This window comes from Thamnophis sirtalis, unplaced genomic scaffold, assembly GCF_051295495.1.
Source record: "Thamnophis sirtalis isolate CommonGarterSnake01/CBP01778 unplaced genomic scaffold, rThaSir2_p1.2 scaffold_2, whole genome shotgun sequence".
Taxonomy (NCBI): domain Eukaryota; kingdom Metazoa; phylum Chordata; class Lepidosauria; order Squamata; family Natricidae; genus Thamnophis; species Thamnophis sirtalis.
In genome coordinates this window covers 55,071,684-55,096,676 of record NW_028261382.1, presented here as the reverse complement: position 1 = coordinate 55,096,676, position 24,993 = coordinate 55,071,684, and the positions used below count along the sequence as shown (strand labels likewise).

Genomic DNA, 24,993 nt, shown 5'->3' with positions numbered 1-24,993 from the left:
ATCTATCTATCTATCTATCTATCTATCTATCTATCTATCTATCTATCTATTTATCTCTATCTCTATCACTACCACTATCTCTTTCTATCTATCTATCTATCTATCTATCTATCTATCTATCTATCTATCTATCTATCTATCTATCTATCTATCTACCTACCTACCTACCTACCTACCTACCTACCTACCTACCTACCTACCTACCTACCTACCTACCTATCACTATCTCTATCTATCTATCTATCTATATCTATCTATCTATCTATCTATCTATCTATCTATCTATCTATCTATCTATCTATCTATCATCTATCTATCTATCTATCTATCTATCTATCTATCTATCTATCATCTATCTATCTATCTATCATCTATCTATCTATCATCTATTATCTATCTATCTATCTATCATCTATCTATCTATCTATCTATCTATCTATCTATCTATCATCTATCTATCTATCTATCTATCTATCTATCTATCATCTATCTATCTATCTATCTATCTCTATCTCTATCTCTATCTCTATCTCTATCTCTATCTCTATCTCTATCTCTATCTCTATCTCTATCTCTATCTCTATCTCTATCTCTATCTCTATCTCTATCTCTATCTCTATCTCTATCTCTATCTCTATCTCTATCTCTATCTCTATTATATGTTGTATTTGTGCTGATAAATAAATAAAGGGAGACTAGTATAGATCTATTTCAAGCTATTTAGCTCTCATCAGCTAGCCATACCCTTACTGGGATTCGAACCTGGGCTGTATTACATATCAGGCAGTTATATTAGCCACTAAGTTGGGCATACCAGGGATTGTGACACAATACATTATGTATGTATGTATGTATGTATGTATATGTATATGTATATGTATATGTGTATGTGTATGTGTATATGTGTATGTATGTATGTATGTATGTATACATATATATGTGTGTATGTATGTATGTATGTATGTATGTATGTATGTATGTATGTATGTGTATATATAAAACCTTTGGGCCTATTTATGTAACCACTGTCACCTTAAATAGTCTGGTGTCCTTTCCCATGAAATGATTACAACTCCCATAATCCTCAACCAGCTGGGACCTTGGGGAACTGTGCTCTCAACACACCTGAGGAGACTTGGAGCTTCAAAGGCCGGTGGCTACTCCCAAAATGTATTTTCCTTTCTCCCCTTCTGCTTTCCTGCATGTGACATTCCATCAATCCTGGTTTGCCGGCCAGGGAATCCCAGCCCCCTCCCCTAAATCAAGGTTTCCAAGGTGCCAACCCTTTTGCAGCTTTCCTCAACCATGATGCTCTGGACATCATGTCCCATGACCCCCCCCCGTCCCCTCTCAGCTGGGAAACATGGGTACAATTCTGGGAGCTGTAGTCCCAATCCTCCCCCCAACTTACCCCCACGGGAAGGGGCTGCTCTAAAGCCGAAAGAAAAACTGTGTGTGTGTGTGTGTGATGGAATGTGGCCCAGGTAGAGAGGCAGGGCAGGGGCGCCCTCAACCCCGGGAGAGATGCTCTCTGCACATGGTCAGGGGTCGACCCACCTCGGGACATCTCCAAAAGGGGAAAAACCGGCCGATTCTCCCGAAACAGCTGAATCCTGAGTCACCGCCCTGGCCTTCAAGTCTCGCCCTGCCCCAAAACGGCCCTCCCTCTCTCTCTTTCTCTTCCCCTCCTTCCCTCCCCCTCTCTCTCGTTCTCTCACACACTCTCTCCCTCTCTCCTTCCTTCCCTCCCTCCCTCTCTCTCATTCTCTCTCATTCTCTCACAGACTCTCTCCTTCCTTCCTTCCCTCCCTCCCCCCTCTCTCATTCTCTCACAGACTCTCTCCTTCCCTCCCTCCCTCTCTCTCTCTCATTCTCTCACAGACTCTCTCCTTCCTTCCTTCCCTCCCTCCCCCCTCTCTCATTCTCTCACACTCTCTCTCCTTCCTTCCCTCCCTCCCTCCCTCCCATTCTCTCTCTCTCTCTCTCTCACCTCCAGCTTGTCGGTCAGCTCCTTGTACATCCGCTCGTACTGGCGGCTCATGTCCTGGTTGCGCTCCAGCAAGGCTTTCCCCAACCGGGCGGCCAACACCAAGTCCTTCTCCTTCTGCCTCATCTGCGACAGCAGCACCTCCGGCTCGGCTGGGGGGGACGCCGCCGCGGGGCCTCCGGGCGGCTCGCTCTCCGCGGAGCCTTCCCCGGCCGAAGCCAGCATGGCCAGCTCCTCCTCCAGGGCCAGGGCCAGCTCGCCGCCCACGGCCGAAGGAGACGGAGCCGCCGCCGCAGAAGGCGGTGGAGAAGAAGGAGAAGGAGCCGCAGCAGCCGCCGGAGGAAGGAGAGGAGCCGGCAAAGCGACCGAGCCCAAAACCGCGTCTTTCCCCGCCGTTGGAGGCGGCTGGGCTGCGCCGGCCGTTCTCGGGCCGTTCTCCATGCGGCAGGCGCTGTCCAGCTCGGATGGTGCTGAAAGAGCTGCGGGCAAGCAAGAGGCGGACATGGCCGGGCCCCGGGCCACTCCAGGCGCAGCGGCGGCCGAGGAGGGAGCCCGGAGCCCGCCACGGGACGCCCTCTGGCCGCTCTCCTCCCGCTCCTGGCTCGGGCCCCCGGCTTGCGGGGAGGAAACGCGCAAGGGCGAGCGGGAGGGTGGGAACCGCGCTTACTCCACCCGCTGGAGCCGCCGCCTCCGCAGCCCGGCGCTCTTAAGGCGAGCCGGGCGCCCGGCCGGCGTTGGAGCCGAGTGGGGCGTCGCTGGTGCTGATGCTGCGGGGGCCGGGGGTGGGTCTGGGGGCGCTGGTGCTGCTCCTCCTGCCGGCGGCCCCGCTTGCCAGCCCCGCGCGCCGAGCCCCATCGCCCCGGCCGAGCATCGCGCGGAAGGCTGGCGAAGCCACCGGTGGCGGCGGCGGAGGGGAGGCCGGATCCCCCCCTCCCTCTTCAACCTCCCCCCTCCCCCTTCCAGCCCCGTGACGCCAGCAAACACCTGTTCGGCCGGCGGCTCGGATTGGCCGAGACGGGTGTCTCCACGGCCCCGCCCACAGGTGCTGCGACTCAGCTTAATCTCCCACCCCCACCGCCGCCCGTTCCCCGTTGGGCATCAGAATGTTGGCCTCGCCTGTTGCGGGGCGGAGGGCTGGCCCGGTCCGGCTGTTCTTTGGAGCGAGAAGGAAAGCGGGGAGGGGGGTCAGGGTGGGAAAGGCCATGGAAGGGCAAGGAAGGAAGACCAGGGTTTCTCACCAGGTGGGCCAACTTTAAGAGGGGTGGGCTTCGACTCCCAGAACTCCCCAGCCAGCTTATTTTAAGATGTGTAGACTTCAACTCCCAGAATTCCTCAATCAGCGCGTTTTTAGATGTGTAGACTTCAACTCCCAAGATTCTCAGCTAGCAGGCTTTAGACTTCAACTCCCAGAATTCCTCAATCAGTGTGTTTTAAGATGTGTAGACTCCAACACCCACAATTCCCCAGTCAACATATTTTAAGATGCGTAGACTTCAACACCCATAATTCCTCTGCCAGTATGCTTTAAGGTATGTAAAATTCAACTCCCAGAATTCCTCAATCAGTGTGTTTTAAGATGTGTAGACTTCAACACCCACAATTCCCCAGTCAACATATTTTAAGATGTGTAGTCTCCAACTCCCAGAATTCTTCAGTCAGCGTGTTTTAAGATATATAAAATTCAACTCCCAAGATTCTCAGCTAGCATGCTTTAAGGTATGTAAAATTCAACTCCCAGAATTCCTCAATCAGTGTGTTTTAAGATGTGTAGACTCCAACACCCACAATTCCCCAGCCAACATATTTTAAGATGCGTAGACTTCAACACCCATAATTTCTCAGCCAGCATGCTTTAAGATATGTAAAATTCAACTCCCAGAATTCCTCAATCAGTGTGTTTTAAGATGTATAGACTTCAACGCCCAGAATTCCTCAGCCAGCATGCTTTAAGATGTATAGACTCCAACTCTCAGAATTCCTCAGCCAGCATGTTTTAAGATGTGTAAACTTCAACTCCCAGAATTCCTCAATCAGCATATCTTAAGAGGTGTAGACTTCAACACCCAGAATTCCTCAACCAGTGTGTTTTAAGATGTATAGACTCCAACACCCACAATTCCCGAGTCAACATATTTTAAGATGCGTAGACTTCAACACCCATAATTTCTCAGCCAGCATGCTTTAAGATATGTAAAATTCAACTCCCAGAATTCCTCAATCAGTGTGTTTTAAGATGTGTAGACTCCAACACCCACAATTCCCCAGCCAACATATTTTAAGATGTGTAGTCTCCAACTCCCAGAATTCTTCAGTCAGCGTGTTTTAAGATGTGTAGACTTCAACTCCCAGAATTCCCAGCCAGTATATGTTAAGCTGTGTAGATTTCAACACCCAGAATTCCTCAATCAGTGTGTTTTAAGATGGGTAGATTTCAACATCCAGAATTCTTCAGTCAGCATGTTTTAAGATGTGTAAACTTCAACTCCCAGAATTCCTCAATCAGCATATCTTAAGAGGTGTAGACTTCAACACCCAGAATTCCTCAACCAGTGTGTTTTAAGATGTATAGACTCCAACACCCAAAATTCCCGAGTCAACATATTTTAAGATGCGTAGACTTCAACACCCATAATTTCTCAGCCAGCATGCTTTAAGATATGTAAAATTCAATTCCCAGAATTCCTCAATCAGTGTGTTTTAAGATGTATAGACTTCAACGCCCAGAATTCCTCAGCCAGCATGCTTTAAGATGTATAGACTCCAACTCCCAGAATTCCTCAGTCAGTGTGCTTTAAGATGTATAGACTTCAACTCCCAGAATTCCTCAGCCAGCATGCTTTAAGATGTATAGACTTCAACTCCCAGAATTCCTCAGCCAGCATGCTTTAAGATGTATAGACTCCAACTCCCAGAATTCCTCAGTCAGTGTGCTTTAAGATGTATAGACTTCAACTCCCAGAATTCCTCAGCCAGCATGCTTTAAGATGTATAGACTTCAACTCCCAGAATTCCTCAGCCAGCATGCTTTAAGATGTATAGACTTCAACTCCCAGAATTCCTCAGCCAGCATGCTTTAAGATGTATAGACTCCAACTCCCATAATTCCTCAGCCAGCATGCTTTAAGATGTATAGACTCCAACTCTCAGAATTCCTCAGCCAGCATGCTTTAAGGTATGTAGACTTCAACTCCCAGAATTCCTCAGTCAGTGTGCTTTAAGAACTTGGTTTCGTATGCTGCAGAAGCCAACATTTTCTAAATACCGGCAGAAATGAAATAAGCTGCAATTAGGCTAGGTTCCACAATGTAGCAAGCCATAAACTGGGTTTTATAATCATGGTTGAGGTGCACTAAGCTGAGACCAATTCATCATATGCATTTTTGGGGGTGGGGGAGTGAAATGTAAATATATATATTTTACTGTTGCCTTTTTGTTACATTTGTTATATTTATGCTGATAAATAAATAAAGGGAGACTAGTATAGATCTATTTCAAGCTATTTAGCTCTCATCAGCTAGCCATACCCATGTTGGGAATCGAACCTGTGCTCTATTGCCTCTTAGGCAGATGTGTTAACCATTGAGCTACAGAGCTCGACTCCTTATCAGCCAGCCAGGGTGAGAGGTATATATTTAAAGTCACAACCCTTGGTATGCCCAAATATGGGAGGAAGGTCACACTTCCACTCTCTGTCTTCGGCTCGTCACAAGAGACCATCCAGACAGAAACCCAATATTTTTTACTGTTGCCTTTTTGTTACATTTGTTATATTTATGCTGATAAATAAATTCCCAACATGGGTATGGCTAGCTGATGAGAGCTAAATAGCTTGAAATAGATCTATACTAGTCTCCCTTTATTTATTTATATACATACATACATAAATACACACACACATAAATACACACACACACACACACACACACACATATGTTTTATTTGTGCTGATAAATAAATAAAGGAAGACAAATAAAACACAAATATAACAAAGGCAACAGTAAAAATATTGGGTTTCTGTCGTGATGGACTCTTGTGACGAGCCGATTGACAGATGATGGAAGCAGTTAGCTTCCTCCCATAATTGGGGCTTACCAGGGGTTGTGACACTAAAAATATATATATATATATCCCTGATAGAAAGAAAGTGTCCCATTCTGGAAGATTTCACTGTAATCCTTCTGGCCTGATTACCCAGATCTACTGAATAGTCTATCTCCAAATCTCCTTCCAGAGCCTAGCACACAAAGGGATTACGGATCGAGAGCTTTAATCCACCCCCAACAAAACTTTGCCCTAGATTCCTCAGCCTGAGCTGCAGGAGAAGGGGTGCACAATTCGCACAAAGAAGATGGCTGGGACGAATGCGACTCCTGCCACTGTGCCAGTTCTTAGTGTCCCCCCACCCTCCCCGCACTGGGTCACGCATCGGCCTCCCCGCAGCTCCCTTCACACACGCTCCGGGGAAGCCAATGTTTTGTTTACTGCACAATCTCCCCATTAATCTGCAGTCCCAAACAATCTGTCATTGTCCTTTGGATGTAATTATCCCAATTGCCATGGGCAAGGGAAAATGGAGGGATTGCTTTCAAGTCCTTTATGCATTGGGGGGCTTTGCTTCACTGTGCTTGGGAGAAGCGGAGCCAAAGATTAAAGGAAAAGGTTCCCCTCGCACATATGTGTTAGTCGTTCCCGACTCTAGGGGGCGGTGCTCATCTCCGTTTCAAAGCCGAAGAGCCAGCGCTGTCCGAAGACATCTCCGTGGTCATGTGGCTGGTATGACTCAACACCAAAGGCGCACGGAACGCTGTTCCCTTCCCACCAAAGGTGGTCTCTATTTTTCTACTTGCATTTTTTCACGTGCTTTCGAACTGCTAGGTTGGCAGAAGCTGGGACAAGTCACGGGAGCTCACTCCATTACGCGGCGCTGGGGATTCAAACCGCAACTTTCTGATTGACAGGCTCAGCACTTAGCCACTGAGCCACCGCGTCTAAAGATTGCTTGGGTCCAAATCCATAGGCTTTTTAAATGGAGGATATGTAGGGGAGTGTTTCTCAACCTTGGCAACTTGAAGATGTCTGGACTTCAACTCCCAGAATTCCCCAGCCAGCATTCGCTGGCTGGGGAATTCTGGGAGTTGAAGTCCAGACATCTTCAAGTTGCCAAGGTTGAGAAACACTGATGTAGGGAATAAATTGGGGGTGGTGGTGGTAAACAGACCGTTGAGCTGTATTCTGTGACCTAGCCAATCTGAGTGGCCAGAATTTGTCTGAATCCGGACTCTCTGGGGCTGATCGTGAACAGCTGGAGGGAGTGAGGCATGATAAGAAAAAGTCAGGAAAATCTAGGACTGCAGGTCACAACTAGAATGACAAGAGTTGGAAGGGACCTGGGCGGTCTTCTAGTCCAACCCTCTGTTTGGGAAGGAAACCCTACTGCGTTTCAGACAAATGACGGCCCGATCTTTTCTTAACAACCTCCAGTGTTGAAGCATTCACAACTTCTGGAGGCAAATTCTGTTCCACTGATTAATGGTTCTCACTGTCAGGAAATTTCTCCTGAGTTCTAAGTGGCTTCTTTCCTTGGTTAGTTTCCATCCGTTGCTTCTTGTTCTTCCCTCAGGTGCTTTCCAGACAGATAACAGATTTGGAAGGGACCTTGTAGGTCATCTAGCCCAACCCCCTGCCCAAGCAGGAGACCCGACACCATTTCTGACAGATGGAAGTCCAGTCTCTTCTTGAAAGCTTCCACGGATGAAGCTCCTACAACTTCCGAAGGCACCTTCTGTTCCATGGGTTGATTGTTCTCACTGTCAGGAAATTCCTCCTTATCTCCAGGTTGAATCTCTCCTTGTTCAACTTCTATCCATTATACCTTGTCTGGCCTTTAGGGGCTTTGGAGAATAGCTTGACCCCGTTCCTCTCTGTGGCAACCTCTCAAATATTGGAAGGCTGCTATCCTGTCTCCCCTGGTCCTTCTCTTCGCTAGACTAGCCATGCCCAGTTCCTGCAACCATCCATCGTATGTTTTAATCTCCTGACCTCTGATCATCTTAGATAGATTCAGATTAACAGAGTTGGAAGGGACCTTGTAGGTCATCTATTCCAACCCTCCACCCAAGCAGGAGACCCTACCCCAATTCTGACAGATGGCAGTCCAATCTCTTCTTGAAAGCCTCCAGGGATGAAGCTCCCACAACTTCTGTTCCATGGGTTGATTGTTCTCACTGTCAGGAAATTCCTTCTTGTTTCCAGGTTGAATCTCTCCTTGTTGAGTTTCCATCCATTGTTCCTTGTCTGGCCTTCAAAGATGCTTTGGAGAATAGCTGGACCCCCTTCCTCCTCTCTGTAGCAGCCCTTCAAATATTGGAAGATGCTCTCCTGTCTCCCCTGGTCCTTCTCATCACTAGGCCAATCATGCCCAGTTCTTGCAACCGTTCATCCTATGTTTTCTCCCTGTCAAGAAATTCCTCCTTATTTCCAGGTTGAATCTCTCCTTGATCAGTTTCCGTTCATTGTTCCTTCTCTGGCCTTTGGGTGCTTTGGAGAATAGCTTGACCCCCCTCCTCTCTGTGGTAGACAAATCACTTCCGGGGGAGGAAGGGGTCATCTATCCTCGGAAAGTTTTGTTCCCGACTTACTAATACTTTCCACATGGCCTGTTTTGTTTTTCACAGCCCTCCCTTTCAAACAATGGCATCCTTGTTACATAAGGAGCCGCTCGGGTGTAAGAACACGCTGTGTTTGGCATTAAGAGCAGGTCTGCTGGTGATTTATTTTTCCTCTCTGTGCCTTCTTAATTGGCAGGTAGCAATGCTTGATCACGTTTTGTTTGAGTCACTGGGTATTGTTTTATTTTTCGGGATACGGGAAGCGTTACCAAGCGTGTCTCATCTCATTGTCAAGTTGCTATAGCGACTCCGGTTTGAACCACGACTTTCAACGTGGACCAAAAAAAAAAAGAAAAAGAAAAAAGAAAAAAAAAAGGAATCTTGGGAATTGAAGTCCACGCATCTCAAAGATGGGGGGAAAAATAGCATATTGTTTATTTTGTTTTATTTATTTCCCGAATGCCATCACTCTGCTTAACGACTAATTCCCACAACGCTGTCAACAATTTACTAAGACTGCATTACTATTCTTCTTCTCTTCCTTCCTAGTATCTCTCTCTCTCCCCACTTATGACTATAATAACCATGTTGCTTGTATCTTTCAATTTATATTGTTTTTGTTTGTTTCCTAGTACGATTTGATAGCTTATTAGTAACCTTGACTATCTCTGAGTGTGGTATCTTTTATTCTTGATGAATGTATTGTAGGGAGTTAAAACCCACCCCTCTTCTAGAAAATGAAATATTTTATGAAATATTTAAAAGGCAGAATATTTCCTCTAAAAAGAGTAGTAGAAACTCAAAGAGGCATAAACTCTGTCCCCCCCCCCATCTTTGTCAATGGGTCATTAAGGCCTGAGCCAGAGAAACATGTTTTAGGCAGGAAACAGACTCACTCTTAACAGCTCCCCCATTCCGACCTTTGTCAATGGGCCATTAAGGCCTGAGCCAGAGAAACATGTTTTAGGCAGGAAACAGACTCACTCTTAATAGCTCCCCCCTCTGACCTTTGTCAATGGGCCATTAAGGCCTGAGCCAGAGAAACATGTTTTAGGCAGGAAACAGACTCACTCTTAACAGCTCCCCCCCTCCGACCTTTGTCAATGGGCCATTAAGGCCTGATCCAATGAAACATGTTTTAGGCATGAAATAGACTCACTCTTAATAGCTCCCCCCCTCCGATCTTTGTCAATGGGCCATTAAGGCCTAAGCCAGAGAAACATGTTTTAGGCAGGAAACAGACTCACTCTTAATAGCTCCCCCTCACTTTTGTCAATGGACCATTAAGGCCTGAGCTAGCCTATTCTACATAACCAAGATCTACCCCATCTCATTTGCACCACCCACCAAGTTTCAACCAAACTTAGCACACAACCTACAAAGTTAGCTAAGACCCTCCGGGCCCTGGGAGTCTGAGAACCAATCAGAATACATTTCTTACACAGGAACAGGAAACAGAGAGGTGGGGCTCCAGAAAGGGCATAAAACCCAGGATCTCTCAAATTCTCAGCCCTTTTTTCTGCTCAGCAACTCAATCCAGGTGATCCTGTCCACCATTAAACCATCTTTCCAAGCAGCCTCCCTGTTTCCAGGGTCTTTTTCCCCACTTGGAACTGAAGCCAGATGGACATTTCTTCTTACAGTATTTTATTCGTGACCCCATGACCACATTCCTCCAGGCCTTCCTGTCCTTTACTGGAGTCCATTGAAGCTCCTTAGGTGGCCAAAGTACTTGAGTTTCCTCTTCAGGACCTGGCCTTCTAAGGAGCAGTCAGGGTTGATCTCCTCTAGGACTGACCGGTTGGATGGCCTTGCAGTCCAAGGGACTCAATGCAGGAGTCTTCTCCAGCACCAGAGTTCAAAGGCCTCCATTCTTTGGCGCTCAGCCTTCCTTATGGTCCAACCTTCACAGCCATCCATTGCAACTGGGAAAACCAGAGCCTTGACTAGACACACTTTTGTTGGCAGGGGGATGTCTCTGCTTTTTAGTCTGCTGTCTAGATTTGCCATAACCTCTCCCCAGGATCAAGCCTCTTTTAATTCCTTGGCTGCCATCCCCATCTGCGGTGATCTTGGAGCCCAGGAAAATGAAATCTGTCACTACCACCATTTCTTCCCCATCTATTTGCCAGGAATTGAGAGGGCCAGATGCCATGATCTTAGTTTTCTTAATGTTGAGTTCCAAGCCAACTTTTGCACTCTCCTCCTTCACCCTCATCAAGAGGCCGTTTAGTTCCTCTTCACTTTCTGCCTTTGTAGGTGTGGTCATTATAAAAAAAGATGCAGATTATTTGGAAAATTCTTTAGGATTTTCCCCCAAAGGCTTCTCAAGGAAAGGAAATTCCAAATGCAATTCAATTTAATATTAAGCGTAATAAACATTAAATGAATGAATGTAACTAATTAAACACAGTTCATGTAATTATTCCCTAGCTGCATTTGCTGTAAATATTTACGCGTGATTAACAGACCCATGGCCTCCGCAATTAATCCAATTTTCTTGGGTTTGTCTGACACAACGAACCATAAATTGGTGACGCGGACTTGTTTCCACAGCTGGTTCCTGAAGCTAAAAGGCGCATAATTTGATTTGCCAGACGAAGGGAACAGCTAAAGAACAGGGGTCGACTTGGGAGTAAGGCCACAGGTGGATGATGAATGGCCCCTCCCAGAGGAAATAAAAGAGGAGCGAAAGGGGAGTGGAGTTTGCAGGAGACCATTAGTTCGCTTCATTGGTTCGTGATTCTCTGAGACCCCTTGCCAAGTGTGGGAAGTTATCATCCAGCCCTCTCCCAGAAAAATGAAATATCCTAGGAAATATTGAAAAGGCAGAATATTTCTCTGGATGTGAAAACAAAGAAACATGTTTTAAAAGACAGAATAGCTGCCTGTAGCTTCTTGCCCATCCCCACTGTTAATGGGCCATTGAGAAGGCCAGGCTAGTCCCCCTTTACATAATAAAGACTTCTCCACTGCAGCCCCAGGGGGGATGGGAGTAAAGGCATGATAATATTGGCCCTTTACTCAACTAACCACATGGCATCTGAGAACTCATCCATACCTGGATTCAAAACACAGCTTAGAGAGTAGTCCCTGCATGGCCCTATGGGAGTCTGACAACCAATCAGAATACATTTCTTACACAGGAACAGGAAACAGAAAGGTGGGGCTAAACAGGTTATAAAAAGCCTAGCAAGCCCCTTTCTCAGCCCTTCTCTTCTTCTCCACCAACCTTTAAGCATGTGATCCCCTTTTCAGGGCTCAAGCCATGTTGGTCCTGTCCACCATTAAAACCATCTTTCCAAGCAGCCTCCATGTCTCCAGTGTCTTTTTCCCCACTTGGAGCTGAACCCAGAAGGACATTTCTTTCATCACAAGTTCTGCAGAGATCGGCCTGGCTGCTCTCCAAGCCAGATAAGGTCTGTGACCGTAAACCCTTCCTCGAAGGACTTTGCTGGATGTGAATGAGCAGAATTCACAGGAAATTAATAAAAGGGTTTTTTGTCGGCACAAAGAATTTGCTTCAGGCTCTTGGGAAGCTTCGGTCAGAACAGACCTCCTCATTTCAACCCTGAGCTATAAATATTCTCCTTTATTGGTTATTCATTATTATTCTTTATTAAATCTATTTGCCCCTGTCCCACCATAAGGCAATTCGTACAACACTCTGAGCTCTAAGCCAGCCAAAGTCCTCCGTGTCTTATTTATTGCCAACCTAACGAAAAGATAAGATACAAAGATGTATCTTGAGGTGCTGCTTTTCTGTTTGCAGGGAATAAGGCCACAATGGGGCGCACATGTCTCGTGAGTTGGTTTTGCACAGACAAGTGTTAGTTCTGGGGTTCAGTAGGTTATGGAGTCCTGGTCCGTTTAACCGAACGCTTCAAAAAAGGCAGTTCCGATTTTAGATTTCAGGAGGATTGAGGTTTGATTCCCAATGCTTTTTCCTACTAGGGATCACCAGCAGAGGGCAGTATTGTGCTGGATAGCAACAATGCACGTCTGGTCATGTAACTTTTGTTAACTCTATTGAAAGTCATATAGAATCCTAGGGCTGGAAGGGACCTTGGAGGTCTTCTAGTCCAACCCGCTACTCAAGCATTTCAATCAGAATAGAGCTGGAAGGGATCTTGGAGGCCTTCTAGTCCAACCCTTTACTCAAGCAGGAGGCCCTATACCATTTCAATCAGAGTAGGAGCTGGAAGGGACCTTGGAGGTCTTCTAGTCCAACCCCATACTCAAGCAGGAGGTCCTATACCATTTCAATGAGAATAGAGCTGGAAGGGACCTTGGAGGTCTTCTAGTCCAACCCCCTACTCAAGCAGGAGGCCCTATACCATTTCAATGAGAATAGAGCTGGAAGGGACCTTGGAGGTCTTCTAGTCCAACCCCCTACTCAAGCAGGAGGCCCTATACCATTTCAATGAGAATAGAGCTGGAAGGGACCTTGGAGGTCTTCTAGTCCACCCCCCAGCTCAAGCAGGAGGCCCTATACCATTTCAATCAGAATAGAGCTGGAAGGGACCTTGGAGGTCTTCTAGTCCACCCCCTGCTCAAGCAGGAGACCCTATACCATTTCATTCAGAGTAGAGCTGGAAGGGACCTTGGAGGTCTTCTAGTCCAACCCCCTACTCAAGCAGGAGGCCCTATACCATTTCAATCAGAATAGAGATGGAAGAGACCTTGGAGGTCTTCTAGTCCAGCCCCCTACTCAAGCAGGAGGCCCTATACCATTTCAATCAGAATAGACATGGAAGGGACCTTGGAGGTCTTCTAGTCCACCCCCCAGCTCAAGCAGGAGGCCCTATACCATTTCAATCAGAATAGAGCTGGAAGGGACCTTGGAGGTCTTCTAGTCCACCCCCTGCTCAAGCAGGAGACCCTATACCATTTCAATCAGAATAGAGCTGGAAGGGACCTTGGAGGTCTTCTAGTCAACCCCCTACTCAAGCAGGAGGCCCTATACCATTTCAATGAGAGTAGAGCTGGAAGGGACCTTGGAGGTCTTCTAGTCCACCCCCCTGCTCAAGCAGGAGACCCTATACCATTTCAATCAGAGTAGAGCTGGAAGGGACCTTGGAGGTCTTCTAGTCCAACCCCCTACTCAAGCAGGAGGCCCTATACCATTTCAATGAGAGTAGAGCTGGAAGGGACCTTGGAGGTCTTCTAGTCCAACCCCCTACTCAAGCAGGAGGCCCTATACCATTTCAATCAGAGTAGAGCTGGAAGGGACCTTGGAGGTCTTCTAGTCCAACCCCCTACTCAAGCAGGAGGCCCTATACCATTTCAATGAGAGTAGAGCTGGAAGGGACCTTGGAGGTCTTCTAGTCCAACCCCCTACTCAAGCAGGAGGCCCTATACCATTTCAATCAGAGTAGAGCTGGAAGGGACCTTGGAGGTCTTCTAGTCCAACCCCCTACTCAAGCAGGAGGCCCTATACCATTTCAATGAGAGTAGAGCTGGAAGGGACCTTGGAGGTCTTCTAGTCCAACCCCCTACTCAAGCAGGAGGCCCTATACCATTTCAATCAGAATAGAGCTGGAAGGGACCTTGGAGGTCTTCTAGTCCAACCCTCTACTCAAGCAGGAGGCCCTATACCATTTCAATCAGAATAGAGATGGAAGAGACCTTGGAGGTCTTCTAGTCCACCCCCCTGCTCAAGCAGGAGGCCCTATACCATTTCAATCAGAATAGACATGGAAGGGACCTTGGAGGTCTTCCAGTCCACCCCCCAGCTCAAGCAGGAGGCCCTATACCATTTCAATCAGAATAGAGCTGGAAGGGACCTTGGAGGTCTTCTAGTCCACCCCCCTGCTCAAGCAGGAGACCCGATGCCATTCCGAAGAAAGAGCTGCCCAATCTTTTCTTGAAACGGTGGCAGGAATTGGGTATGTCTAGCCGAATGAAAAGAAGGACTAGGGGAGAGATGTTCTGTTTGAAGATTGTTCAAAGTCACAACGGCCCTGAAAAGAAAAGCGACTGATGACTGATCCTCACAGTTACGACCATTGCAGCATCTCAATGGTCATGTGGTGAAAATTCAAACGCTTGATCTGGTTCCCAAGCTGGATTTGGGCAAGCAAAGTCGAGGGGGGGGGAGGCAGACTTGCTTAAAGACTGTGCAATTCGCTTAACAACGGGCAGCAATTGATGTCACTGCCATGGCAAAAAGGATCATGAAGTGGGGTGAGATTTGCTTAATGACCACTTGGCGTAGCAATGGGAATTGTTCCCGTTGTCTATAGTCTACAGAGGCTGTTGCAAAACCTGTCAAAGGAGCCAATGATAGAATAGAATAATAGAGTTGGAAGGGACCTTGGAGGTCTTCTAGTCCAACCCCCTGCCTAGACAGGAAACCCTACACCACTTCAGACAAATGGTTATCCAAAACATCTTCCAGTGTTGGAGCATTCATAACCTCAGGAGGCAACTTCTGTTCCACTGATTAATTGTCCTCACTGTCAGGAAATTTCTCCTTAGTTCTAAGTTGCTTCTCTCCTTGATTAATAGTTTCCACCCGTTGCTTCTTGTTAATCTCTGAAGGTGTCACATGATGCCTTCCAGTTCGGTCGCTGAGAATTCTGGGAGTTGAAGTTCAATGGCCGATGGGAAGGCATCCTCCAAAAAAAGGCTTGTAAATCAGAGTTTATAGCTGGCCCCAATCTCAGATGCTCGAGCAATTGTGGTTTCGTAAACCCCACCATCAACGAAGCCAAAAAGCAAATTAATCGCTGACGGCATTGCGTGCTTCGGTCCGCGCCAAGTACCCAACCATTCAACGTTGACCAAATATAAAGGCAGTTTCGTTATGGCATGTCTCTCTCGTCGCTTCGATTCCATGCCAGGCATTAATTACTCTTCAAACATCCCCCAGATATACCCTCTTGCGAAGAGAGCTTAAAACAAGTGTCAGCAGATGAACAATGGATGAAACGAGAGAGAGAGAGACGCGCAGACCGAGAATTTATTTTTGCAGAAACAATTAAAAAAAAGAAAAAGATTTCAGGGCCAAGTCAGACAAAGGCAATTACTAATTTGGGGAAGGAAAATAAAATAAGGCGTAGGAGGGAAATTGCCAAGTCTTTCCAAAGATAGAAATAAGTGCGGCAACACACACAGACGCACAGAGCCAAAAACCTTGAATTCCGCTTAAATTCAGAATAAAACACAAGAAATTTGGGCCTCTGGTTTTGCTCGGGGTTTTTTAACAATGGAGCATTGGCTCCGGAACTAAATCCTTGGCTTACGACGATAACTGAGCCCAAAATTGCTACTGCTGAGTGAGATGCTCAAATGAATTTTGCTCCCATTGTACGACCTCTCTTTGCTACAGCTGTGAAGTGGAATCCCTGCGCCTCTTCTGCTAGTAGGAGGGTTGTTAAGCGAGCCCAGCTCCCCCCGCGGACTTCGCCGGGCAGGAGGTCGCAAAAGGGGATCACGTGACCCCGAGACACTGCGACTGTCGTAAATATGAGTCAAATTGTCAAGCATCTGAATTTTAATCCCGTGACTAGGGGTGTGTGGCAGTGATCGTGTGAAAAACGGTCATATGTCACTAATATGGGTCATTTTAGCGACCCCGTAAGGATGAAAGGCTCATCAGCCTTGAGCTGGTCAGGATTGAACTGCTGACAGATGGCAGAATTAGCCTGCAATACTGCATTTTAACCACTGGGAAGGAAGGAAGGAGGGAGGGAAGGAAGGAAGGAAGGAAGGAAGAATAGGCTGAGTCAACCTGGAGCCAGTCAGGATTGAACTGCTGGCAATGAGCTGCAGTACTGCATTCTAACTGCTGGGAGGGAGGGAGGGAGGGAGGGAAGGAAGGAAGGAAGGAAGGAAGGAAGGAAGGAAGGAAGGAAGGAAGGAAGGAAGAAAGAAAGAAAGAAAGAAAGAAAGAAAGAAAGAAAGAAAGAAAGAAAGAAAGAAAGAATAGGCTGAGTCAACCTTGAGCCAGTCAGGATCGAACTGCCGGCAATGAGTTAGCTGCAGTACTGCATTCTAACTGCTGGGAAGGAGGGAGGGAGGGAGGGAGGGAGGGAAGGAGGGAAGGAAGGAAGGAAGGAAGGAAGGAAAGAAGGAAGGAAGGAAGGAAGGAAAGAAAGATTGAGTCAACTTTGAGCCGGTCGGGATCGAACTGCTGGCAGTGAGTTAGCTGCAGTACTGCAGGAAGGAAGGAAGGAAGGAAGGAGGGAGGGAAAGAAGGAAGGAAGGAAGGAAGGAAGGAAGGAAGGAAGGAAGGAAGGAAGGAAGGAAGGGCAGATTGAGTCAAGTGAGACACTCACTTGACAGGATCTTGCAGTCAGGATCGAACTGGTGGCAGTGAGTTAGCTGCAGTACTGCATTTTAACCACTAGGAAGGAAGGAAGGAAGGAAGGAAGGAGAGGAAGGAAGGAAGGCAGACTGATTCAACCTTGAGCTGGTCAGGATCGAACTGCTGACAGCCGGCAGAATTACCCTGCAGTACCGCATTCTGACCACTGCGCCACCAACGGCTCTCCTAACACGGGACAGTAATGACGGCCTGACTCCAGCATTCATTTACAAAAAAAATGTATTGACCATCTTCTTTGATCTCTTTGCATGTCTTCTGAAGGTCCAAAGATGCAACTCCTCGTGGAAGGGGAATGAGTCCCCGGAGTCTTCTTTTTAGGCGCCAGAACAGCCGAAAGGAGCCGGCCCGTTCTGGACCGACCTCTGTTCCGCCTCGCAAGGCTGGCTTTTCCCGGGGCTGGCTCCTTTCGTGGGGTTGAGGGCATGCTGGAAACCAACGGCGTACTTCTGCAGGTCTCGGCTGAGCCAGCCGGTGACGTTCCCTTTCTCGCAGGAGCTTTGCTTGAAGAAGCACACCGAGCCTTCGGTGTTGGACAAACTCTTCTTCTCGTCTCGGATGACCACGATCTCCCTCTCCCCCAGATCGATTCCCTCGGGGGCCTCGGCCTCGCCAAACTCCCCGGAGATGGACAGGGCGTCCTGGTTTTGATCCTTGGCGTTCAGGCTGGAGACGTCGACGAAACAAACCAGCTTCCTTTGCTTGTCGGTTTGAACTTTGTCATCGAACAGGCTGACTTTGCAGAGCCCGGCTGGGCAATTCATCCAGTCGATGTCCGGCGTCATCATGGTGACTGGGACCATGTATTCGGCGTTGGGGCATTCTTTGTGTGGAAGGTTGGCCATGATTCTGCAAGACTGAAAGATTGGTGTGCCAGCCTCTTCACCTTCCCATGCTCTTCTGCTGCCAAGGGGCCCTGGGCTAGGGCAAGGAGGGGTCCAGGTGTTGTGACATCATAAAGCAGGTGAGATACACAGGTGACAGCTTGTAGGAGAAGAGCAGGCAGAGATGGAGGGAGGGAGGGGTTCAATGTGCTATTTGTTCTGACTGAGGCTCCCCCAAAAAGTGGATTCCTGGTCCTGGCAAAACCCCTTTTATTAAACACACGTGAATTCCTCTCATTCACATTCAGCAAGAGGCCTAGCAAACAGCCTTTCAAAGGAGTATTTATGACCACAGACCTTATCTATCTTGGAAAGCTGCCATGTCAATCTTTTCCAAACGCAGGGCTGTGCAAGGAAAGACTCTGGGCACAGAGTCTCCGAGATTCACAGACAGAGGTGAATCGTGCTCTACATGGGGCAGCCCTTGAAGAGCATTCGGAGACTTCAGCTTGTCCAGAATGCAGCCGCGCGAGCGATTGTGGGTGCACCTCGGTTCACCCACGTAACACCTATCCTCCGCGAGCTGCACTGGCTGCCTATTGGTCTCCGGATAAGCTTCAAGGCGCTAGTCGTCACTTATAAAGCCCTTCATGGTATTGGACCTGGGTACTTGAGAGACCGCCTGCTGCCAATCACCTCCACTAGACCGATCAGATCCCACAGATTAGGCCTCCTCCGAATTCCATCTGCCGGCCAGTATCAACTGGCGACTACCCGGAGGAGGGCCTTCTCTGTGGCTGCTCCGACCCTCTGGAATGAACTCCCCGTGGAGATTCGAACCCTCACCACCCTCCAGGCCTTCCGCAAAGCCCTTAAAACCTGGCTGTTCCGACAGGCCTGGGGCTAAAGAGCTGTTGCCCCCGTCTCGAATGCTATGACTGTTGTGTGTTTTTAAATTATGCATTGTTATGTGTCGTTTTTAATTTTTTGTCTGTATCCCCCTTCCCTGGTTTGAGTTGTGAGCCGCCCTGAGTCCCCTTTGGGGGAAAAGGGCGGCATATAAATATAATAAACAAACAAACAAACAAGATCTTCACACTCCTGAAACAAACGAATGAACCAATTGTTTCTTGCAAAAGCCCCCTCCCCTTTCACTCCTCTTTTATTCCCTCTGGGAGGGGCCATTCACCGTCCCCCTGTGGCCTTATTCCCAAGTCGACCCCTGTTCTTTAGCTGTTCCCTTCGTCTGACAGTTCTGCGCATGGGCACACTGGGAACAGGCTCCAGCTGTTCCTCTGCCTCACTGCTGTCTTAGCTCCGAAGTCAGCTGAGAACTGCCAGACGGCCTCGACCCCCTCTCTGCCTCCGACACAGAGCCCTTGTCCGAGCCTTCCCCAGACTCCAGGACTGGCCCATGTTCCTCCCCAACCTCCTCACTGTCCGACTCTGCTGCCAGCTCCACTGGAGGGCCAGTGACTTTCTTTCCTTTTTCTTTGAAGATGTTTCGCTTCTCATCCCAGAAGCTTCTTCACCTCTGACCAGATGGTGGGGAATGGGTGGGTTTATATTCTTTGCAGACTGCTGGTCATAAACAGGAACAGTCGTAAGTCACTTTTTTCAATGTTGTGGTAACTTCGAATGGTCATTAAGCGAACTGCTGTAAGCATTAATATCAATAAATGGCATGAATCAAAATATATTAATGCATTAACTTACTTAATAAACGTGTTGCAGGAACCCAGGTTTGATTAGTAGGATGGGAGGCAATATACAAAGCTTAAAAACGGGCTAATTCATATTGCTGTGTGTGTGTGTGTGTGTGTGTGTGTGTTTTTAGTATTATTAGCTGCCTGTCTCACCATGAGATGACTGGGCAACTTACAATGTTAAGAATAAAACAATTCAAATTATATTCTTTATCTCTCTCTCTCTCTCTCTGTCTCTATTCTCTCTCTCTATTCTCTATCTACCTATCTCTATTCCCTCCCTCTCTCTTATCTATTATATATATTATCTGTCTGTCTGTCTGTCTGTCTATCTATCTATCTATCTATCTATCTATTCTCTATCTACCTACCTCTCTCTATTCTATCTGTCTGTCTCTATTCTCTCTCCCTATCTCTATTCTCTCCCTCTTTATTCTGTCTGTCTGTCTGTCTACCTACCAACCTCTATTCTCTCCCTCTCTCTATTCTTTCTATCTACCTACCTATCTATCTAGTCTGTATTCTCTCCCTCTCTCTATTCTATCTGTTTGTCTCTATTCTCTCTCCCTATCTCTATTCTCTCCCTCGCTTTATTCTCTCTCTCTCTCTATGTCTGTATTCTCTACCTACCTACCTCTCTCTATTCTCTCCCTCTCTCTATTCTATCTGTCTGTCTCTATTCTCTCTCCCTATCTCTATTCTCTCCCTCTTTATTCTATCTGTCTGTCTGTCTACCTACCTCTATTCTCTCCCTCTCTCTATTCTTTCTTTCTACCTACCTACCTAGTCTGTATTCTCTACCTACCTCTATTCTCTCCCTCTCTCTATTCTATCTGTCTGTCTCTATTCTCTCTCCCTATCTCTATTCTCTCCCTTTATTCTATCTCTGTCTGTCTGTCTGTCTGTCTACCAACCTCTATTCTCTCCCTCTCTCTATTCTATCTACCTACCTACCTACCTATCTAGTCTGTATTCTCTACCTACCTCTATTCTCTCCCTCTCTATTCTTTCTCTTTCTATCTATCATCTATCTATCTATCTATCTATCTATCTATCTATCTATCTATCTATCTATCTATTCTCTACCTACCTACCTCTCTCTATTCTCTCCCTCTCTCTATTCTGTCTCTATTCTCTCTCCCTATTCTCTCCCTCTTTATTCTTTCTATCTATCTATCTATCTATCTATCTATCTATCATCTATCTATCTATCTATCTATCTATCTATCTATCTATCTATCTATCTACCTACCTACCTACCTACCTACCTACCTACCTACCTACCTACCGTATGTGTGTGTGTGTGTGTGTGTGTGTGTGTGTGTGTGTATGTGTATGTGTATGTATATATATATAATGTATCCATGTATGTATGTATGTATTTACTCTTTTTAACATTACAAGGCAGCCAAAGTCACCTCGTGGTGAGACAGGCACTTAATAATAATAATAAATATTATTTGTTCATAACATTCATTAGTTCTAAATAATAATGATACAACATTCAGGATCCATTTTCGCAGGAGCCCAGCTCTGCACTGCCTGGCTTCGGTTTCCTTAACGCGTGCACGCTTCCACTCCTGCTTGAGGCAGGGGGTTGGACTAGATGACCTTCGAGGTCCCCTCCTGCCCTATCCTCCCTGCGGGAAAACCATCGTCGTGGTTGCCCGCTATGGGTTTGGTGAGCTCACGGATCAGCCAAAGGGCGGCACCAGCTCAGAAAAGGGGGGGGGGAAGGGAGAGAGAACGAGCGAGCAGCCGAACACGTAACACGCGTCGTGCGAACGCAGCTCCCATCGCGGGACACGTGACCTCCCCCGCCCCTCCCCTTCGAGGATCACGACCGTTGGGCTCGCTTGGCCACGCCCCCGAGACGCGTCGGCAGCGCGCGGCCCACGCACGCAGGCGGACCCGCCCATATTCCCCCAGTGACGTCATCCCCGGCGGGGATTGGCGGAGAGCGCGGATGACGCCAAGGGCGGGTGGGAGGGGCTGGGCGTAGATGGGGGCGTGGCTTCCCGGCTGGCTCCGTTCAAACGCCGATGGCGGGAGCGACGCGGCGGGTCGTTGCGAGGGACGGTCGCTGAAGAAGCTCGCCGTTCTCGCTTCCCAGGAGGCGGCGGACGCTGGGCGCTGGGAACTGGGCGCTGGGAGCGAGTAAGCCTCCAGGGAGAAAAGCGCGGGAGGCGCGGGGGGGGCTGCCCAGCCCGAGGGGCTCTCTGCACATGCTCAGGGGTGCTGCTCTCCGCTTCTCCTGAATGGAATAAGCGAACCTGGAATGCAATAGAATGCAAAACCCGAGTTTCCAGGGTTTGGACGTTCAGGAGCCAACAGAACAGGCAAAACCGAGGACAGAAGAGCAGAGTTTGGAAGGGGCCTTAGAGGTCATCTAGTCCAGCCCCCCTGCTCGAGCAGGAGACCCTGTATGATGTCAGAGGAGTGGCTGGGCCCAGTCTCTTCTTCACCTTAAACCAGTGTTTCTCAACCTTGGCAACTTGAAGATGCCTAGACTTCAAGTCCCAGAATTCCCCAGCCAGCGAATGCTGGCTGGGGAATTCTGGGAGTTGAAGTCCAGACATCTTCAAGTTGCCAAGGTTGAGAAATACTGCCTTAAACCATGGCAAGGATTCCCTTAAGGGTGGCGAGAAAAGTTTTGAAATGGGGGCGCTGAACGGGATGTCTCGCTTAGCAACCTAAATTGGGTCCTGTTTGTGGTCGTAAGTTGAGGACGACTTGCATAAATCCGTGTTAGCGTTGTACACCGTATAAACGGTTGGGTCCCTATTGGGAAGTAAAAAACCTGTTTTGATAGCGTCAGCTGATAACTCTGCATTACAGATTCATGCTGCCTGAGGATTTATGAAATGCCTTTGCTGTTATAAGTGTGTACACTGAGAGTTTGTGCACGGGAGACAAATCCCTTATGTGTCCAATCACATTTGGCCATGAAGACTTCTGTTCTCTTCCCTACCTACCCTAAATTCTTATTCTATTCTAGATTCTTATTCTATTCTAAATTCCTCTTTTCTTCCCTACCCTAAATTCTTATTCTATTCTAAATTCTTATTCTATTCTAAATTCCTCTTTTCTTCCCTACCCTAAATTCTTATTCTAAATTCTTATTCTTTTCTAAATTCCTCTTTTCATCCCTACCCTAAATTCTTATTCTATTCCAAATTCCTCTTTTCTTCCCTACCCTAAATTCTTATTCTAGTCTTATTCTTATTCTATTCTAAATTCCTCTTTTCTTCCCTACCCTAAATTCTTATTCTATTCTAAATTCTTATTCTATTCTAAATTCCTCTTTTCTTCCCTACCCTAAATTCTTATTCTAAATTCTTATTCTTTTCTAAATTCCTCTTTTCATCCCTACCCTAAATTCTTATTCTATTCCAAATTCCTCTTTTCTTCCCTACCCTAAATTCTTATTCTAGTCTTATTCTGATTCTATTCTAAATTCCTCTTTTATTCCCTACCCTAAATTCTTATTCTATTCTAAATTCTTATTCTATTCTCTTCCATTCTATTCTATTCATTTTCTATATTCTAATTCCTATTCCTGTTCTGTTCTATTCATTTTCTACAGGGCGGGGCCACAGCAAGATCGACAGCAGTTTACAACTTCCGCGACACCTCATTTTAAAGCCCATAAAAAACTGAATTGAATGAGCTATTAAATGTTAAATTTGCTTTAAGAATGGCTGGAAAATTTGATTCGGAAGAACAAAGGATCATTGACAGAATAAAATGCATTGCCTTTCGAGAGGCTCGCGATGCTGGAGCGACGTTTATCAATCGAAAATGGATTGCAAACAAATTGAAACGTCATCCGGATTGGGTTACTGATAATTGGAACAAAACAGGTGTATGAATTATTTGTGTTGTTATTACAAGTGTTGCTGTGACCCCCTAGGAAAAGGTTATGCCCCGCCCTGTATATTCTATTCTAATTCCTATTTCTGTTCTATTCTATTCCATTTCATTCCCACTCTTCTTTCCCTTCTCCTTCTCCTCTGTTCTACTCTCCTCTCCTCTTCCTTCCCTTCTCCTATTCTACTCCTCCTATTTCTATTTATTTCTATTTCTATTCCCATTTTTTGGGGATGGGGCAGGAGGCCCATAACTTCCCCCTCTCCTTTGGGCAACGAGAAAGGCACCATCTTCATCCCAGCAGGGAGAAACCTGGGGAGGCCGATTCTCATGGCAATGACTGTCCCAGCGTTGCTAACAGCCGCTTCAAAAGAATCATTCCCTCCCATCTCTCTGACATCTTGCTAATGGCTGATCCGTCAGACCGGAGGGAAAAAAAAGAATTGGGCCAGGAAACCCATTTGTGGTTTAAAGTCAGGGTTGAATACATTTTAGGTCCCTTCTGGATCGTCAAACCATGGAAGCAGGAATCTGCCTTCATCCCCGACAACCGAGCGATGTCTTTTCTTCAACCGAGCTCTTTATAGCTGGGAGGAAAATTATTTTTTTAGCGATCCTTCCCCCCCCCCCCTTAAGCGGTTGTGCGTTACTGTTGGATTGTTGGTTTCCTTATGGGCCTGCGAAGAGCGATTATAAACAGATATATTCCACGATAAGATTCCTTGGAGTTCTTTGTTTGTCAATCAAACAATATCGTTTATGAAATCTTTAATTTTCAGTGTACGCTGGCTGAGTTGCTTTTCGGTTTTGTTTAAAAAAAATAAAAATCTGTGTGCGTGTACCAGCATAACTCTGGAACGCCTCAAGCAATTTCAACCAAACTAGGTACGCAGATTACGTACTCTCTGGTGACAAATACTGTGGGGGGGTAAGACACCCCTAACAACCCTCGAGGTGTGTCTTCTGTTAGGATACAGCCGGTTGTGCCTTAAAATGGCTTCTACCGTACTGCCGTAAAATGGCTTCTACTGCACAGCCCAGTGGAGTTGCCATGGTAACGGCTTCACAGTACTCCACAAGGGGGCTCCCTCTGGTAAGGGGGTAAAATCCAGCATTAGAAATGATGTTACATTTTCCTCCTATACATATATACCCGGGCAAGGCCGGGTTATCGCCTAGATATTTTTATAAATAACTCAAGGTGAATACATGCAATAATTTCCTCCACTGTTTCCCCCCAAAACAACCAGCCTGTGGGGTGCCTAGGAATGGCTGGCTCAAAGTGACTTAGCCCCTTCGATGCCTAAGGTGGAACTCTCCTAAGTCTGTACTCTTAGGTCCTTAACTATTCGACCAAACTGCTTTTAAAAAAAGTCTTCTAATAGCATGGGAGAGAAACTTTGGCTATGAGATTGAAATGGGCAAATGGTGGGATCTGTGGAGTAAGACTATTAAACTTACAATATCTACAGCATTTAAAGAAAACATATACAAGATGGTTTATAGATGGCACTTCCCCCCCAACGAGGTTAGCCAAAATGTTTCCTGGGTTATTTCCACTGTGTTGGAAACGTGGAAGAAGGGATGGCACATTCTACCGTATTTGGTGGTCCTGTACTGAGGCCACGAAATACTGGAGAAGGATTCAAAAATGGCTAAAAGAGGTTAC

General features: G+C 46.9%; 1 protein-coding gene across 1 annotated transcript in view; it reads right to left on the bottom strand.

Moving 5' to 3' along the window:
• BICDL1 (BICD family like cargo adaptor 1) overlaps positions 1-2,774 on the bottom strand; it is a 43,031-nt gene extending 40,257 nt beyond the window's left edge. The window contains exon 1 of the mRNA XM_087705638.1: positions 1,991-2,774. Coding sequence (XP_087561764.1) covers positions 1,991-2,491 — 501 coding nt within the window. The 5' untranslated portion in view covers positions 2,492-2,774. The remainder of the gene's footprint in view (positions 1-1,990) is intronic.
• Positions 2,775-24,993: the final 22,219 nt, after the last annotated feature.